This window comes from Salvelinus fontinalis, chromosome 15, assembly GCF_029448725.1.
Source record: "Salvelinus fontinalis isolate EN_2023a chromosome 15, ASM2944872v1, whole genome shotgun sequence".
Lineage (NCBI taxonomy): Eukaryota > Metazoa > Chordata > Actinopteri > Salmoniformes > Salmonidae > Salvelinus > Salvelinus fontinalis.
Window position 1 is genome coordinate 45,890,063 of NC_074679.1, and position 18,714 is coordinate 45,908,776.

The following is an 18,714-nucleotide window of genomic DNA, read 5'->3' on the forward strand; positions in this document are numbered from 1 at the left end:
GAGAGAGAGACAGAGAGTGTGTATAAAGCCCACCGTGTACTTCCTCCACTGCCCAACCATCTGTTCCTCGGTCCTGTCTCCCTCCCTGGCTGTCTCCAGGTCTCTGGTCAGTCTGTGAAGCAGGGCCTGGAGCTGCGCGATGTCCTCCCCCAGGCGCTGGCAGCGGCTCTGGTACTGGCTCTGAGAGTCTCGGCTGCTCCTCAGGCCTTCCCCAGCCTCACACAGGCTCTGTCGGAGCCTCTGCCAGGCCAGACGAAGCTCCTCCACCTCCTCCTCCACCACCTCCACCCCCCCGGGCGACGTGTTGGCCCGCACCACCTCTGCCATGCCCTCGATGTGCTGCAGCGTCCGCTCCTCACTGGCCACACTGTCGTCCAGGGTCTGACAGAGGGGAGAGGAGAGTTATGCTGCGTCACGATTCTCCACCCTTCTCAAACTTAATTCAAAGTGCATTTAAAATAACAACAAACTTTACAGTAAAACAATGTTTTATTTTTGTTGTTTTTTTAAGGCAAAAAGAAAATGTGACTAGAGTGAACGCTCATCTGTCCCTCCCAGGAGTCGTATAACTAGGGGGTACTACTCTCACCTGTAGGGCTTGGAGATTGTTCTCGGCTGTGTCCTCTGTCTCTGTAAGTGTGTTCAGCTCCTTAGCCTTGGACACCAGCCAGGCCTGGAACTTTAGGACGAAGCTCTGGTAAATCTGGTGCTCTTCAGCTATCTTCTGCAGCACGGACAGCCTCTCCTGTTGAAGGGGAAATCCACCACTTTTTAACGCTCATATTCATCATCTCCAGCAGCATACCAGGGCCTACATACAGTAAGTGAAAATGACATGTTCCTACATTCTGTAGTTTAAAAGATAAGATGAAAACATTGCAAGAAAACTTTTAGAAAAAGCAACAGCAAATGGTCTATAATAACAGAGCTACAGACAGTGATAATAATAAAATGAAAGAAAACCGTATCAATATGCAGTAGATACAGAACACGCATATTGCTTTGAATAAAGGAAACCCCATTGGTGTACTTGGTGAATAGTGGAATAGAATCGTATTCAGTGAGGGCCTATTAGCTTACAGTGCCTTCAGAAAGTATTCACACCCTTTGACTTTTTCCACATTTTGTTGTGTTACAGCCTGAATTTAAAATGGATTACATTTAGATTTTATGTCACTGGCTTACACACAATAACCTATGATGTTAATTTTATTTATTTATTTTATTTTACCGTTATTTTACCAGGTAAGTTGACTGAGAACACGTTCTCATTTGCAGCAACGACCTGGGGAATAGTTACAGGGGAGAGGAGGGGATGAATGAGCCAATTGTAAACTGGGGATTATTAGGTGACCATGATGGTTTGAGGGCCAGATTGGGAATTTAGCCAGGACACCGGGGTTAACACCCCTACTCTTACGATAAGTGCCATGGGATCTTTAATGACCTCAGAGAGTCAGGACACCCGTTTAACGTCCCATCCGAAAGACGGCACCCTACACAGAGCAGTGTCCCCAATCACTGCCCTGGGGCATTGGGATATTTTATTAGACCAGAGGAAAGAGTGCCTCCTACTGGCCCTCCAACACCACTTCCTGCAGCATCTGGTCTCCCATCCAGGGACTGACCAGGACCAACCCTGCTTAGCTTCAGAAGCAAGCCAGCAGTGGTATGCAGGGTGGTATGCTGCTGGCAATAATGTGGAATGTGGAATGTGGAATTATGTTTGATTATGTTAATGTGGAATTATGTTTGACATTTTTACAAATTCATTAAAAATAAAAAGCTAAAAATGTCTGAAGTCAATAAGTATTCAACCCTTTTGTTATGGCAAGCCTAAATAAGTTCAGGAGTAAAAATGTGCTTAACAATTCACATAATAAGTTGCATGGACTCACTCTGTGGGCGATAAGTGTTTAACATGATTTTTGAATTATAAAAAAAGAGGTGTTTAACCTTTATTTGAGTCAGTTAAGAACAAACTCTTATTGACAATGACGGCCTACCCAGACCGAACAAACCCGGACGATGCTGGGCCAATTGTGCACCGCACTATGGGACTCCCTGTCACGGCCGGTTGTGATACAGCCTGGAATCAAACCAGGGTCTGTAATGACACCTCTAGCACTGAGATGCAGTGCCTTAGACCGCTGCGCCACGTGGGATATCTGTACCCCACACATAAAGATAATTGTAAGGTCCCTCAGTCGAGCAATGAATTTCAAACACAGACTCAACCTCAAAGACCAGGGAGGTTTTCCAATGCCTCACAAAGAGAGGGCGCCGATTGGTAGATGTGTAAAAAAAAAAAAAAAAACGCACATTGAATATCCCTTTGAGCGTGGTGAAGTTCTTTATTACACTGTGGATGGTGTATTAATACACCCAGTCACTACAAACATACAGGCATCCTTCCTAACGCAGTCACCGGAGCGGAAGGAGACTGTTCAGGGATTAAAACAGTTAAGAGTTTAATAGCTGTGATAAGAGAAAACTGAGGATGGATCAACAAAATTGTAGTTACTTCACAATACTAACCTAATTGACAGAGTGAAAAGAAGGAAGCCTGTACAGATAAAACTATTCCAAAACATGCAACCATTGCCAACACATTACAACATTACCACGCTCTATATTTTCAAGCACAGTAGTGGTGGCTGCATCATGTTATTGGTATATTTGTAATCAATAAGGATTGGTTAGTTTTTCAGGATAAAAAAAAAGGACGCAAAGCGGGTAAGCACAGGCAAAATCCTAGAGGAAAATCTGGTTCAGTCTGCTTTCCACCAGACACTGGGAGATTAATTCACCTTTCAGCAGGACAATAACCTAAAACACAAGGTCAAATCTACACTGGAGTTTCTTACCAAGAAGACAGTGAATGTTCCTGAGTGGCCTAGTTACAGTTTTGATTGAAATCTATTTGAAAATCAAGACTTGAAAACGGTTGTCTAGCAATGATCAACAATCAACTTGAGAGAGATTGAACAATTTAGAAAATAATAAAATGGGCAAATGTTTCACAACCCAGGTGTGGAAAGCTCTTAGAGATTTACCCAGAAAGACTCACAGCTGTAATCGCTGCCACAGGTGATTCTAACATGTATTGACTCAGAGGGTTTGAATACATATCTAGTCAAGATCTATTAGTGTTTAATTTTTCATGAATTCTTTACAAAATGCTTTTTAGTTTTTTCACCCACTTTGACAGAGTATGTTGTGTAGATCGTTGACAAAAAGTGACAATTAAATCCAATGTAATCCCGCTTTGTAACAACAAAATGTAGAAAAGTCAAGGGGTGTGAATACTTTATGAAGGCACTGTAGAACTAGCTAGTTCTAGCTCCTTTCAAAGAGTAGGGGAACAAATGTTCTCCTCTTTTGAGCAACAACCTCCATATAAAAGAGAATATAAATCATTAGAATGATATTCCCCCTTTGGACCAAACGCACAGCTCTGCCATGAGCTAAGCATGTTCAAACGGGCGAGAAGCACCGAAAGCCTGTTCCCTTTGAAAGTAGAGACAGACAGGGAGAGGAGAGGACCGTTGTGGACTGTAAGATGTTTCAAAGACCTAGATGAAACAGAAAGAAACAGGAACGGCATTGCCTTGATTGTGTGACTACAGAAAAATAAAAAAGGACGTACACAACAAAAGAAGCTCGGCACAAATTGAAGAATATTCACCAACAACGCTCAGAGACTCAAGTTACTCGACTCGGAGAACCTAGAAGTTAGTTACTGTACCCTGCAGCCTGTCTGTCTGGATGGAAACAATACCACTCAATAACAGCAACATGGTTTCGATCATTCTATTGTGTTCGCTATATAGCCTACCCTGGTCCAGATCCAAAATTCGAAATAATATCACGGGGTTGGCTCAGATATGACAGTCATGGATTTCAGGTATGTGTAATTATTATTATTATTATTATTTTTAATTTTAACCCCTTTTCTCCCCAATTTTCGTGGTATCCAATTGCTAGTAATTACTATCTTGTCTCATCGCTACAACTCCCGTACGGGCTCGGGAGAGACGAAGGTCGAAAGCCATGCGTCCTCCGAGGCACAACCCAACCAAGCCGCACTGCTTCTTTAACACAGCGCGCCTCCAACCCGGAAGCCAGCCGCACCAATGTGTCGGAGGAAACACCGTGCACCTGGCCCCCTTGGTTAGCGCGCACTGCGCCCAGCCCGCCACAGGAGTCGCTGGAGCGCGATGAGACAAGGAAATCCCTACCGGCCAAACCCTCCCTAACCCGGACGACGCTAGCCCAATTGTGCGTCGCCCCACGGACCTCCCGGTCGCGGCCGGCTGCGACAGAGCCTGGGGGCGAACCCATAGACTCTGGTGGCGCAGTTAGCACTGCGATGCAGTGCCCTAGACCACTGCGCCACCCGGCCCAAGTATGTGTAATTTTAATCGACTTGTCCGGATGGACTAGTACAGGTCCGAACGCGACTGCTGCAGTAGAGAGAAATAGATGTAATCATTTTTTGCTGCTGCTCTTGCTTTTCACGACAGTGGCACGTGTAGCTTATTGTTGTTGTTGGCTAATCATCAAAGTGGCAATAGGCTACAGTCATAGAGCCTACATGTGTGGCAAGAGTTAGACGTCTAATCAATGGAAAATGGAATTAAAATGACAATTAAAAGTTAAAAATGAAGAAGGATAGGCTACAACAACCGAGCGCCAACAGGTTGACTGCTACTTAATATTTCTAATGGAGTTATTCTTGTTTGTAACTGTGTAGGACGAGAAAGCGCATGCCTCCATTAGCCTAGCTAGCTAACATTAGCTAGCTTCACTAGCTTCTCCAGTTTTAATGCAGTCAAGACAGGTAATCATATTTGATGATAAATAACCTAGCTATGGCAGCTTTTAGTCCCCTATAGCGCGAGTCGGCTTGGTTGGTTGCGGGCTCTCGTCTCTCTCTCCGTCCTCCCTGCTCACCATGTCACTTGCTCACACTCACAGTAGCCTACATACACAGCACGGACCCTGCTAGAGCGTCAGCTCTCTCTACCTCTCCTCTCCCTCACGCTTTATCAGCTCTGGTTAACGTCTTATGGCTGCGGGCAGTATTGAGTAGCTTGGATGAATAAGGTGCCCAGAGTAAACTGCTCATTACTAGATTTGGATAGAAAACACTCTGAAGTTTCTAAAACTGTTTGAATGATGTCTGTGAGTATAACAGAACTCAAAAAATCCAACCAGGAAGTGGGAAATCTGAGGTTTGTAGGTTTGCCTATCCAATATACAGTGTCTATGGGGTCATATTGCACTTCCTAAGGCTTCCACTAGATGTCAACAGTCTTTAGAACCTTGTGTCAGGCTTCTACTGTGAAGGATGAGGGAATGAGAGCGGTTTCAACCAGGTGTCTGGCAGAGTGCCATGAGCTCACTCAGGCGCGCTCCCGTGAGAGGTAACTGTGTTCCTTCTCCTTTCTAAAGACAAAGGAATTCTCCGGTTGAAACATTATTGAAGATTTATGTTAAAAACATCCTAAAGATTGATTGTATACATCGTTTGACATGTTTCTACGAATTGTAATGGAATTTTTTGACTTTGTCTGGACTAAGTGTGCCTGCGCATCGTGAATTTGGATTTTTTAACTAAACGCGCGAACAAAAAGGAGGTATTTGGACATAAATTATGGACTTTTTTGTGGAACTGGGATTCCTGGGAGTGCATTCTGATGAAGATCAAAGGTAAGTGAATATTTATAATGCTATTTCTGACTTCTGTTGACACCACAACATGGCGGGTACCTGTATGGGTTGTTTTTGTGTCTGAGCGGCGTACTCAGATTATTGCATGGTGTGCTTTTTCCGTTTTTTTTAAATCTGACACAGCGGTTGCATTAAGAAGTTTATCTAAAGTTTCATGCATAACACTTGTATTTTCATCAGCATTTATGATGAGTATTCCTGTAAATTGATGTGGCTCTCTGCAAAATCACCGGATGTTTTGGAGGCAAAACATTACTGAACATAACGCGCAAACTAAGATTTTTGGATATAAATATTAACTTTATCGAACAAAACATACATTTATTGTGTAACATGAAGTCCTATGAGTGCCATCTGATGAAGATCAAAGGTTAGTGATTAATTTAATCTATATTTCTGTTTTTTGTGACTCCTCTCTTTGGCTGGAAAAATGGCTGTGTTTTTCTGTGACTAGGTACTGACCGAACATAATCAGATGGTGTGCTTTCGTCGTAAAGCCTTTTTGAAATCGGACACTGTGGTAGGATTAACAACAAGTTTATCTTTAAAATGGTGTAAAATACTTGTATGTTTGAGGAATTTTATTTATGAGATTTCTGTTGTTTGAATTTGGTGCCCTGCAATTTCACTGGCTGTTGTCAAGTCGATCCTGTTAACGGGATCTCAGCCATAAGAAGTTAATAATGTATCTTAAAAAGGAACTTTTCTGCTGCTTCCCTCACTCTGATCGGCCCCGGTCTGGATCCGACCAGGTCTAGTATTCTTCGGGTCCGTTCGGAACGGGTCTCTATATTTAAACACATTTATTCATGCATATTCGTTCTGAGTGAGAAAGCCCCAGGTCCATTTCGGGAATGGGTCCTACTTTTTGGACCCGTTAAGGTCTCGAAGCTCATTACAGGAATGCTAGCTTGAGATTTCTGCAGAGAATTCGAGGGAATAGATGTACATAATCTCCGAGTCATCAGAAAGCCTCCATTAAACTGCACACACACACACACACCTCAGCCCTGTCCCGTATGCTGTTGTATGCCTCTTGCAGTCGCTCCTGTGCCTCCTGGTCCACACTGGGGTCCTGGGTACGGTTGTGCAGCGCTGCAGCCTCATCCAACAGCCTCTCCAACAGCAGTGCCTGGCTCTGCACGTCACTCAGCAAGACATGCTGGTGGTCCACCTGGAACACACACATTAGATTACATTATATACTTTCTACCTGGAAGACACACAAGTTAGCTACTGTGTGCATTGGTTTATGCGCGCTCTATAGGAATGATTGGCAGCATTTGAATGCTAGCTTGATGTAGCTAGGTTATTATTTCTTATGACCAAACAGCCAGACTCAAAATATGGCAGTACAGTTGGGCTATATTCAGTATCCGTTGGAAAAAACGGCCTACCCTCTTCACTCACACTCTAGAGAGTTTCCAGACTGGCTAAACATAGACATTACCATTGTTGACACCCAGGCCAGTGTCAGGTGTGTCCGCTCACCTGCCACAGTTTCTCCTTCACCCCCAGCTGTAGTTCCACCTCCGGCTCCAGACTGCGGTGCATGCGGACCAGCCACATCTCAACCTCCTCGTGCGCCTTCAGGTACTCACTCCAGTGCAGCCACACCCACTCTATCCGGCTGGGAAAGAGAGTAGTAGGGTGGGTTGAAGAGTAAATGTCGACCATAGAAAAACAAAGACAGACCTTAGAAAATGGTGTTGATATGGCCTAAACAAAAACAAGGCCTTCTGCCATGCCATTAACAATCAAATCTTTTTAACTGAACAAATAGAATGTATTCCCTCATGCATACATTATCCATGGGTGTGTAATATTTGCTGATGTGACAGACAAAACTCATGGCAATTCCTTTTTAAAAAGGAGACATAGTAATTGACCTGCCCTTTTCAGCTGCCACATAAGTCATTGGAGGTCATTGAAAGTCACAGAGGGGTCGTGAGTTAGCTACCTGTGGCAGTGGATTATGAAGGTGCAGGTCTCCTCCCATGATGCTTTGAGCTCTTTGAGTCTGGCGTGGGTTTTGCTCCTGGTCTCCTGGTCTCCGTTCTGCAGTAAGACCTCGGCAGCCACCAGCACCATGTCCACCTTCACGCGACCCTCATGCTCAGACTCGTGGATTTTCTGTCCACCAACAACACACAGGAGATGCTTGATGAGATCATGAATTTTGGGCTGACAGAATGTGGTCAAGCATAGGGTTATGGCGATCACGAAATTGTCAGCCGGTGATTGTCAAGTAAATAAACAAACATTAAGCATCTTCTGGCTTCCACACAGGCTACAAGGATTTTTTTTTAAAAGTCTAATAAATCTATGTAATATAGCCTACAACTTCACAATAAATCCATTATTTATTTTAGACGGGTCTAAAGAAACATGATATGAAGAAAATGTAGTCTATTTCAGAAGAAAATAATAGCATACTCTAAGTTGTCCTTATGTTAGGTCCTGATCTGGCAATGCCAAATGGCTGTGTGCTACACTACAGTAGTTCATTTAGCAGACAAGATTTGCTTATAATTATAAATATAAAAATTTAAAAAAGCTGAATAAAATATTTATATTTTCTCCAAATGATTTGAGGGAGTGCGCACATACGGCTATTCTGTGTTGAGCGGTTAACAAATAGGTACACCTATATAATCAATTTATAGTTATGTAATTTTAGGTGTTCTACAAACATTGGGCTATATATATATATATATATATATATATATATATATATATGTTTAGATTTTAATACATTGTAAGGCTGCATGATGAGACTAATGACGATTTGAAAAAAGTATCTTGAAAAGGCATGAGCTCGGCTTTGTTTTTTGCGCAAACTGTACACACTCCAATAGTCTCTCATTCACAATTTGAGAAGCACTTGATAATGCCTCGAATTTCACAGCGGCATCCCCTTTGTGTCTGTAACAAAGCCTAAAAAAAATCCATGCCTTTTGCGGGCCGGAGTGCTGCGTTGCCTTTCTTTCCGAGTGTGCTGCACAATCTGAAGCATCTCTCACAAGACTCTCAATCACGTGATCGGGTCTTTCTCACAGGCTACAAGTGAAGACAGACACGTCGGGGATGCAACTGTGTGCGTCCTTATCCAATTCCAAGGTGCATATTGAAGATATTGGAAGAACTGTCCACATTTACTTTTCATCAGCCAACAAGATGAGTAGGCCCAACAAACAGCAAAAGAAGTAACCTACGTCAATCTACTATCCCCCCATAGTACAAAAGTCGACCTATTCTATTCTGTGCGAGAAATACATATTCAAAACTGTCTGGGACAGTTGTGGGATGCGATACATCCCAAATTGGTTGTCTTCCTCTCAGGCGTCCATGTCTTCTCCCTGGACCTCCTCAATGTCCACCTCTTGAACATCAGACTGATGCCTCATCTTCACTGTCACTTACCAACCTTGAGGATCGCTCGCTATCTGGCTCAAAAAGCCTCAAATTTGCCTGGATCGCCACCAATTTTTCTCCCCTTGTATTAGTCAGCCTGTTGCATGTTTTGGTGTGTGTGTTCCCAAACAAGGACCAGTTGCGCTCTGAGGCGACTGATGTTGGTGGGATTTGGAGGATGATGGAGGCAACAGGGGAAAGAAGTCCATTCCACCAGGTGGCTGATGAGATATGTTGGCACGACTGCCATATTGCATCTCCATCCCAAAGCCCTTTCTTGGAAGTGTACTTTGCCAGACTGCCAAGAACCTTGCCCTCATCCAGGCCAAGGTGGTGAGACACGGCACTGCGGTGTGTATGGGCTTCAGGCAGAAGTCTTCACGTTTTTTGATGTATTTCAGAACTGCAGTTTCCTCTGCTTGGAGCAACAGTGAAGTGGGCAGGGCAGTATGGATTTATTCTCTTACATCTGCAAGCAGTCTGAACATCAGACAGCGGATTGAGAGTGACAATGCCATCCTATAGGTTTCAGGAGTTTCAGGCTGCTTACCACTCTCTCCCTAAATACATCATCCAGGAGGATCCTCTTGATGGGGCTGTCCGTATCGGCAGACTGTGATATGGCCATTTCTTGGAGAGACTCCTCCCCTCCAGGAGACTGTCAAACATGATGACAGTCACACCTCAACGGGTGTTGCTGGGCAGCTTCAATATGGTGCTCTTATTCTTCTCACTTTGCTTGGCGAGGTAGATTGCTGCTATATCTTGATGACCCGTTACATACCTAACCATTTCCTTGCCTCTCTTGTAGAGTGTATCCATTGTTTTCATGAACATGAGCAGCACAGCCAATGGGTGTGATGTGAGGGTAGGGTTCATCCACTAAAGAATCAAGCAGCCTTCATGTTCACAGCATTGTCTGTCAGCAGTGCAAATACCTTCTGTGGTCCAAGGTCATTGATGACTGCCTTCAGCTCATCTGCAATGTAGAGACCGGTGTGCCTGTTGTCCCTTGTGTCTGTGCTCTTGTAGAATGCTGGTTGAGGGGTGGAGATGATGTAGTTAATTATTCCTTGCCCATGAACATTCGACCACACATCAGAGATGATTGCAGTACAGTCTGCTTTCTCTATGATTTTCTTGATCTTCACTTGAACTCTGTTGAACTCTGTATCCAGCAAATGAGTAGATAAAGCATGTCTGGTTGGAGGGATGTATGCTGGGGAAAGAACATTCAGAAATCTCTTCCAATACACATTGCCTGTGAGCATCAGAGGTGAACCAGTTGCATACACAGCTCGAGCAAGACATTCATCAGCATTTCTCTGACTATGTTCCTCCATTAAGTCAAAAGAACTTCTGATTCCAGGAGGACCATGAGCTGTTGCTATCGATAAGGTGTCTAATTCATCATTTTCACTTCGAATAGAAGTAGAGGGACTTTTGTCAGATGTTGCATGTTGTGAGTGCTAAGGAAACTTTGTGCACTTGGCCAGATGATTCTGCATCTTTGTTGCATTCTTCACATATGATTTGGCACAGTATCTGCAAATGTACGCAGCTTTTGCTTCTACATTAGCTGCAGTGAAATGTCTCCACACATCAGATAGTACCTGTGGCAGTAAAAAAATAAAAATCCACATACAGATAAATAGTTAAGCAGTTAGATTAAACAACTCCTTTGTAAGATAAAATGTTTTAAAATGAATCATGGAAACAGGTGAATTAACACTTCTCAGTTAGCAGGCCCAAGCAAGCTAAAACCTACATGGTAGCAAAAACTAACTAGCAGAAACTGTTAAAGTTAGAAATGATTTAAATCACACTTTGCTGTAGGCTACTATTTACAAGTTAACAAAAAAATGTCATAAAATATTTTCACCCCACCCAGTATTGTACTCACAACTTACCAGAAAGAATGTAAACCTTGGCTCAGACAGTGTAGTAGTATGGGCTCAATAGCATCGCATTAGTGTGCAAGATCTTGAGAATCAGCTGTACATGTAATGGAAGCATGCACTAAGGCATGCAGAAGGATGAAATTCCATTGAAATGGGGATAGTTTAACCAAAATATGCCAAAAGACCTAGAATTGCCTTATCTGTGTCCCACAAAAAAAGGTGCACTGTTATATGCCAACTTTTTATAAATTGAAACAAAATCCAACAAATTCCAAGGCTTAACTTCACATGAACAATTTCCGGAAAAATTCCAGAAATTTACCGGAAAGTTTACGGCCCTTTGAAACCCTAACTATATACACTACCAGCCAAAAGTTTTAGAACATCTACTCAAACAAGGGGTTTTCCATATTTTTACTATTTTCTACTTTGTAGAATAATAGTGAAGACATGAAAACTATTAAATAACACATAAGGAATCATGTAGTAACCAAAGAAAAGTGTTTGATTCAACTATATTTGAGATTTGTCAAATAGCCACACTTTTTCTTGATGACAGCATTGCTCACCCTTGGCATTCTCTCAACCAGCTTCACCTGGAATGATTTTTCAACAGTCTTGAAGGAGTTCCCACATATGCTGAGCACTTGTTGGCTGCTTTTCCTTCACTCTGCAGTCCGACTCATCCCAAACCATCTCAATTTGGTTGAGGTCGGGGGATTGTGGCGGCCAGGTCATCTGATGCAGCACTCCGTCTCTCTTCTTCATAAAATAGCCCTTACGCCGCCTGGAGGTGTGATAGGTCATTGTCCTGTTGAAAAACAAAGGATAGTCCCACTAAGCGCAAACCAGATAGGATGGCGTATTGCTGCAGAATGCTGTGGTAGCCATGCTGGTTAAGTGTGCCTTGAATTCTAAATAAATCACAGACAGTGTCACCAGCAAAGCACCCCCACACCATCACACCTCCTCCTCCGTGCTTCACGGTGGGAACCACACATGCAGAGATCATCTGTTCACCTACTCTGTGTCTCACCAAGACACGGTGGTTGGAACCAAAAATATTACATTTCGACTCATCACACCAAAGGACAGATTTCCACTGGTCTAATGTCCATTGCTCGTGTTTCTTGGCCAAAGCAAGTATCTTATTATTATTGGTGTCCTTTAGTAGTGTTTTCTTTGCAGCAATTCAACCATGAAGGCCTGATTCACGTGTTCTCCTCTGAACAGTTGATGTTGAGATGTGTCTGTTATTTGAACTCTGTGAAACATTTATTTGGCCTGCAATTTCTGAGGCTAGTAACTCTAATGAACTTATCCTCTGCAGCAGAGGTAACTATGGGTCTCCCACTCCTGTGGAGGTCCTCATGAGAGCCAGTTTCATCATAGCACTTGATGGTTTTTGCAACTGCACTTGAAGAAACATTCAAAGTTCTTGACATTTTCTGGATTGACTGACCTTCGTGTCTTAAAGTAAATGATGGACTGTCATTTCTCTTTGCTTATTTGAGCTGTTCTTGCCATAATATGGACTTGGACTTTAACCAAATAGGGCAATCTTCTGTATACCACTACCTTGTCACAACACAGCCAATTGGCTTTGAGGAACGAAATTCCACACATTAACTTTTAGAAACTTTAATTGAAATGCATTCCAGGTGACTACCTCATGGAAGCTGGTTGAGAGAATGCCAAGAGTGTGCAAAGCTGTCATGAAGGCAAATGGTGGCTATTTGAAGACTCAAATATAAAATATATTTTGATTTGCTCAAACATCTTTTGGTTACTACATGATTCCATATGTGTTATTTCATAGTTTTGATGTCTTCACTATTATTCTACAATGTAGAAAATAGTAAAAAGAAAAGAAAAACCCTTGAATGAGAAGGTGTTCTAAACCTTTTGACCAGTAGAGTGTGTGTGTGTGTGTGTGTGTGTGTGTGTGTGTGTGTGTGTGTCTGTCTATGTACAATCGAAGTCGGAAGTTTACATACACCTTAGGCAAATACATTTAAAATCAGTTTCACAATTCCTGACATTTAATCCTCGTAAAATTCCCTGTCTTAGGTCAGCTAGGATCACCACTTTATTTTAAGAATGTGAAATGTCAGAATAATAGGAGAGAATTATTCATTTCAGCTTTTAAATCTTTCATCACATTCCCAGTGGGTCAGAAGTTTCCATACACTCAATTAGTATTTGGTAGCATTGCCTTTAAATTGTTTAACTTGGGTCAAACGTTTCAGGTATCCTTCCACAAGATTCCCACAATAAGTTGGGTGAATTTTGGCCCGTTCCTCCTGACAGAGCTGGTGTAACTGAGTCAGGTTTGTAGGCCTCCTTGCTCGCACACGCTCTTTCAGTTCTGCCCACAAATGTTCTATAGGATGAGGTCAGAGCTTTGTGAAGGCCACTCCAATACCTTGACTTTGTAGTCCTTGAGCCATTTTGCAACAACTTCAGAAGTATGCTTGGGGTCATTGTCCATTTGGAAGACCCATTTGTGACCAAGCTTTAACTTTGTGACTGATGTCTGGAGATGTTGCTTCAATATATCCACATAATTTCCCTTCACAAAAGAGATGGCATCATGGGGAAGTGCACCAGTCCCTTCTGCAGCAAAGCACGCCCACAACATGATGCTGCCACCCCCGTGCTTCACGGATGGGATGGGGTTCTTCGGCTTGCAAGCTTCCCCCTTTTTCCTCCAAACATAACGATGGTCATTATGGCCAAACAGTTCTATTTTTGTTTCATCAGACCAGAGGACATTACTCCAAAAAGTACAATCTTTGTCCCCATGTGCAGTTGCAAACTGTAGTCTGGCTTTTTTATGGTTGTTTTGGAGCAGTGGCTTCTTCCTTGCTGAGTGGCCGTTCAGGTTATGTCAATATAGGACTCTGTGGATATTGATACTTTTGTACCTGTTTCCTCCAACATCCTCCAACATCTCCACAAAGTCCTTTGCTGTTGTTCTGGGATTGATTTGCACTTCTCGCACCCAAGTACGGTCATCTCTAGGAGACAGAACGCTTCTCCTTCCTGAGCGGTATGACGGCTGCATGGTCCCATGGTGTTTATACTTGCGTACTATTGTTTGTACAGATGAACCAGACTTATGGAGGTCTACAATAATTTTTCTGAAGTCTTGGCTGATTTCTTTTGATTTTCCCATGATGTCAAGCAAAGAGGCACTGAGTTTGAAGGTAGGGCTTGAAATACATCCATAAGTACACCTCCAATTGACTCAAATGATGTCAATTAGCCTATCAGAAGCTTCTAAAGCCATGACATCATTTTCTGGAATTTTCCAAGCTGTTTAAGGGCACAGTCAACTTAGTGTATGTAAACTTCTGACCCACTGGAATTGTGATACAGTCCATTATGAGTGAAATAATCTGTCTGTAAACAATTGTTGGGAAAATTATGTGTGTCATGCACAAAGTAGATGCCCTAACCAACTTCACAAATGTCTTGTTTTAACAAACTATAGTTTTAGCGAGGGGTTGAAAAACGAGTTCTCATCACTCCAACCTAAGTGTATGTAAACTTACGACTTCAACCGAATGTATGTATGTATGTATGTATGTATGTATGTATGTATGTATGTATGTATGTATGTATATGTATATATATATATATATATATATAGAAGCGTCCCTCGAGGGCAATGAAACTGCATGAGTGGTCAAAGCATCTGAACGAAAAAGAAACTGGACTCTGATGTCACATACCAGTGTCCTACTGTATTACAGGAGTTAAAGGTGAGGGATCGGTTGAGGGCAGTCATAACAGACATTTTGGAAAGGACAATATGAAAATGCGTATCTGAGCCTGCACAGTATGGCTCAGACTGGCTGAATAGTGTGAAACACGTCTTTGACCCTCGTTCAGAAGTTAGGATTTGGTCTCACCACTTTCCCCTCTGAGCGAGTATGACTGGTTAGTTAGGGCCGAGTTTTGCTCACATCATCTCCTAAGACAGTGTCAGTGGTGAGTTGGGGTCAGAGACTGGGAGTATTTGTGAGTATTTTGTATGTTGAATTACACTGGGCTGAACTACACTCCAATGCATTTTGCATCTCCAATGCAAGATACTTTCAAAAGCTGTAATATGCATTTTCAAAATACTTTTCTATACCATTTTTTTTCTTCATAGTGGTTCACAATTTTGTGGCCCCCTTTCAGCCTGCATTGGTATCAAATGCCTGAGCGCACTATGTTGTGAAAGAGCATCTGGTAAATTACAGTGTATTCGGAAAGTATTCAGACCCGTTCACTTTTTCCCACATTATGTTACAGTCACAGGAGGTTGGTGGCACCTTAATTGGGGAGAACGGGCTCGTGGTAATGACTGAAGCAGAATCAGTGGAACGGTATCAAATACACCAAACTTATGGTTTCGATGCCATTCCATTAGCTCCGTTACAGCCATTATTATGAGCCGTTCTCCCGTCAGCAGCCTCCACTGGTTACGGCCTTATTCTAAAATGGATTCAATCAATCTACACACAAACCCCCATAATGACAAAGCAAAAACAGTTTTTTAGGAATGTTTGCAAATGTATTAAAAATAAAAAACAGAAATACCTTATTTACGTCAGTATTTCAGACCCTTTGCTATGATACTCAAAATTGAGCTCAGGTGCATCCTGTTTCCATCGATCATCCTTGAGATGTTTCTACAACTTGATTGGAGTCCACCTGTGGTAAATTCAAATGATTGGACAAGATCTTCTGTGGAGATGGGAGAGCCTTCCAGAAGGACAACCATCAGGCCTTTATGATAGAGTTGCCAGATGGAAGCCCCTCCTGAGTAAAAAGCTACATGACAGCTCGCTTTGAATTTGCCAAAAGGCACCTAATGGACTCTCAGACCATAAGAAACAAGATTCTCTGTTGTGATGAAACTAAGATTGAACTCGTCGGCCTGAATGTCAAGCGTCACATCTGTAGGAAAGCTGGCACCACTCGTAACCTGGCCAATACCATCAATACGGTGAAGCATGGTGGTGGCAGCATCATGCTGTGGGAATGTTTTTCATTGGCAGGGCCTGGGAGACTAGTCAGGTTAGAGGGGGAAATTAACGGCGCAAAGTACAGAGAGATCCTTGATGAAAACCTGCTCCAGAGCGCTCAGGACCTCAGGCTGGGGGCAACGGTTCACCTTCAAACAGGACAACAACCCTAAGCATACAGCCAACACAATGCAGGAGTGGTTTCAGGACAAGTCTCTGAATGTCCTCGAGTGGCCCAGCCAGAGCCCGGACTTGAACCTGATCAAACATCTCTGGAGAGACCTGAAAATAGCTGTGCAGAGATGCTCCCCATCCAACCTGACAGAGCTTGAGAGGACCCGCACAGAAGAATGGGAGAAACTCCCCAAATACAGGTGTGCCAAGCTTGTAGAGTCATAGCCAAGAAGACTCGAGGCTGTAATCGCTGACAAAGTTGCTTCAACAAAGTACTGAGTAAAGTGTCTGAATACTTATGTATAAAAAAAATGAAACTGAAATATCACATTTACATTTTTATTTATTTATCTAAAAACCTCATTTTGCTTTGTCATTATGGGGTATTGTGTGTAGATTAAGGGGTAGAAAACAATTTAATCAACTTAAGAATAAGGCTGTAACATAACAAAATGAATGCACTGTAACTATATGTAAAAATGTATAATTTCAAAGCATGCTGAGTATTACTCTAATGAGCTCCACCCAGAAACAAGGCCAATCTTATCCAGAGTGACAGTGCATTCAAACGAGGTAGATAGACAACATATCAGTCAGAGCAAAACGTTTCTCTAACTGTTCCTGAGAATGTTGCTGTTCGGCCAGCTACTTGCAAATCTATTTTAGTATTTGAAAATACATGCATTTTAATTAAACACAAAAGTATCTTATATTTTGATACATTGGTCTTTAGGGTATTTTGTAGTTATATTTTGTAAGTGTCATTTATTCCCATCCCTGGTTAGAGCTCTGTGTCAGTGGTTAAGGTCTCACCTCTGTCTCTCTGAGCCTGGCCTGCAGGGCTGCTCGGGGGCCCTGGGTGTTGTCATTGACCCGGAGCCTCTCCTGAACGACATGTATCCAGGACTGAGCTGCCTCCAGGCTATCAATAAACTCCTGCTGCTCCTGCTGAGTCATGTGGGAGCCAGACTGAGGCGAAACACAGAGAGGAGAGAGAGGTTTAGTCTGTATATAGTGCATTAGTAACCGAAGGTTGGTCCGGTGATGGACTGGAGATGGGCTTGTTTGGCACGGCAGCCGAAATAGGAGACTGCAGATTGACTGATCAACAAATCACCTTGCATCATAACCAACTACTCATTATTATTTGTAGATCAGTCAGTCACAACTCACCCACAATTCATCAAATAATCTATACCCTATGGCCACAAGACAGAAGAGAAATTATACTGCTTCATGTTGTTTCTCTGTGTTACAACCAACTCACAGCTGCGTATTCAGGACGTAAACACTTGAGTAAAACTACACAACAACAACAGGCCTGCTTCTTGGTTCGTCTTTTTCTTTAGAGAAGATTGGCAAATACCTTCCTAGGGAGGATCTACCACAACACATCTGTTCCAAGGAGACACAACCACAAAATAAATCGTTGAACTGATGGAATCCTCATACTTCAGTCAGTGCTGCACTGTTGACTCCCGGTTTGAAGGAATGGGGCCGTTACGTTATTGCACTCACCGGACAATATAGCACATGTGTGTATTTGAATACTTGCCGAGTGTGTGTGAACATAACATCAATGATACTTGTAGTGTAATAAGGTGTATTTGTCATGATGGCTTAACTCAGTCTCACTGCAGACCTTGTCCTTGTGATGTCTGTAAAAAAAATGTTGTGCTTTTAAAAACACAGAAGTCTTTGTTTCTAATAGGTTAAAATCTATTTTTATACTAGGCTAAAAATCTGTTTCTACTAGGCTCCTCTCTCAAGGGGATTGAAATCCTTGACTAGAATCGTGTGCATTGTAGGCCTAGTCATGATAATGCAATGTCAGGAAGGAAAGAAGGGGCGGTCTGAAGGCACATGGGCACGACAGCTCTCCCCCCCCCACAGGTCAGAAAATGAAGCCAAACTCATTTTTCTGAGTGACTCATTTTCCCCGACAGATCAAAACTCCTCACGTATCCCCCTTTTAGGGAAGTTATACTCAACTGTGGATATTGTATGTTCTCTAACGATCCACAATATAGAGTAACAGAAAAATAGAAAGAACACATAATAGTAAATATGTACGCGCTATATTAATAGAGAAAGTAAACTTTACCTACGTTTCAAAGCCAATAATCTAATAGACAAAACTTAAAATGTACTTTCAGAGTTAACGGGTAAGTTACTCCCCGCCCCGCCATCTGTCGTTTGACAGCTCACGCTTCGTAAACGGCTCACGCTTCGTAAACTGACTCGCAACATGATTGATATTTCACTCACTCGCTAACATTACACAGTATCACTCCCCAGTAGCTTTATAATTGTATATTGACTGAAACGATTCGAATCTGCAATCTTTGCCGCAAGACTTGATCATTTGCCTGTATCCAAATTAATTTTATGGAAATAGCCCTACGACTGAAACGACAAGCTATTTCAGGACGTTTTCAAACTTATAATAGAGACTTCGAATTAAAATA

The 18,714-nt window shown here is 42.5% G+C and overlaps 1 protein-coding gene across 2 annotated transcripts in view; it reads right to left on the minus strand.

Annotated features, from left to right (window-relative positions):
- The window catches only part of syne3 (spectrin repeat containing, nuclear envelope family member 3), a 45,164-nt gene that overhangs the window by 25,947 nt on the left and 503 nt on the right, over nt 1-18,714 (minus strand). Inside the window, exons 1-7 of one of the 2 annotated variants that reach the window (XM_055863967.1) lie at nt 17,060-17,143; nt 11,621-11,862; nt 7,697-7,869; nt 7,228-7,366; nt 6,740-6,910; nt 590-745; nt 34-381 (exon numbers count right to left, since the gene is read on the minus strand). In XM_055863967.1, the coding sequence (XP_055719942.1) occupies nt 34-381; nt 590-745; nt 6,740-6,910; nt 7,228-7,366; nt 7,697-7,869; nt 11,621-11,629 (996 nt within the window). In that variant the 5' untranslated portion in view covers nt 11,630-11,862; nt 17,060-17,143. Of the gene's footprint in view, nt 1-33; nt 382-589; nt 746-6,739; nt 6,911-7,227; nt 7,367-7,696; nt 7,870-11,620; nt 11,863-17,059; nt 17,216-18,714 lie in introns of those variants that run through there. The other variant, XM_055863966.1, reaches the window with a different exon arrangement.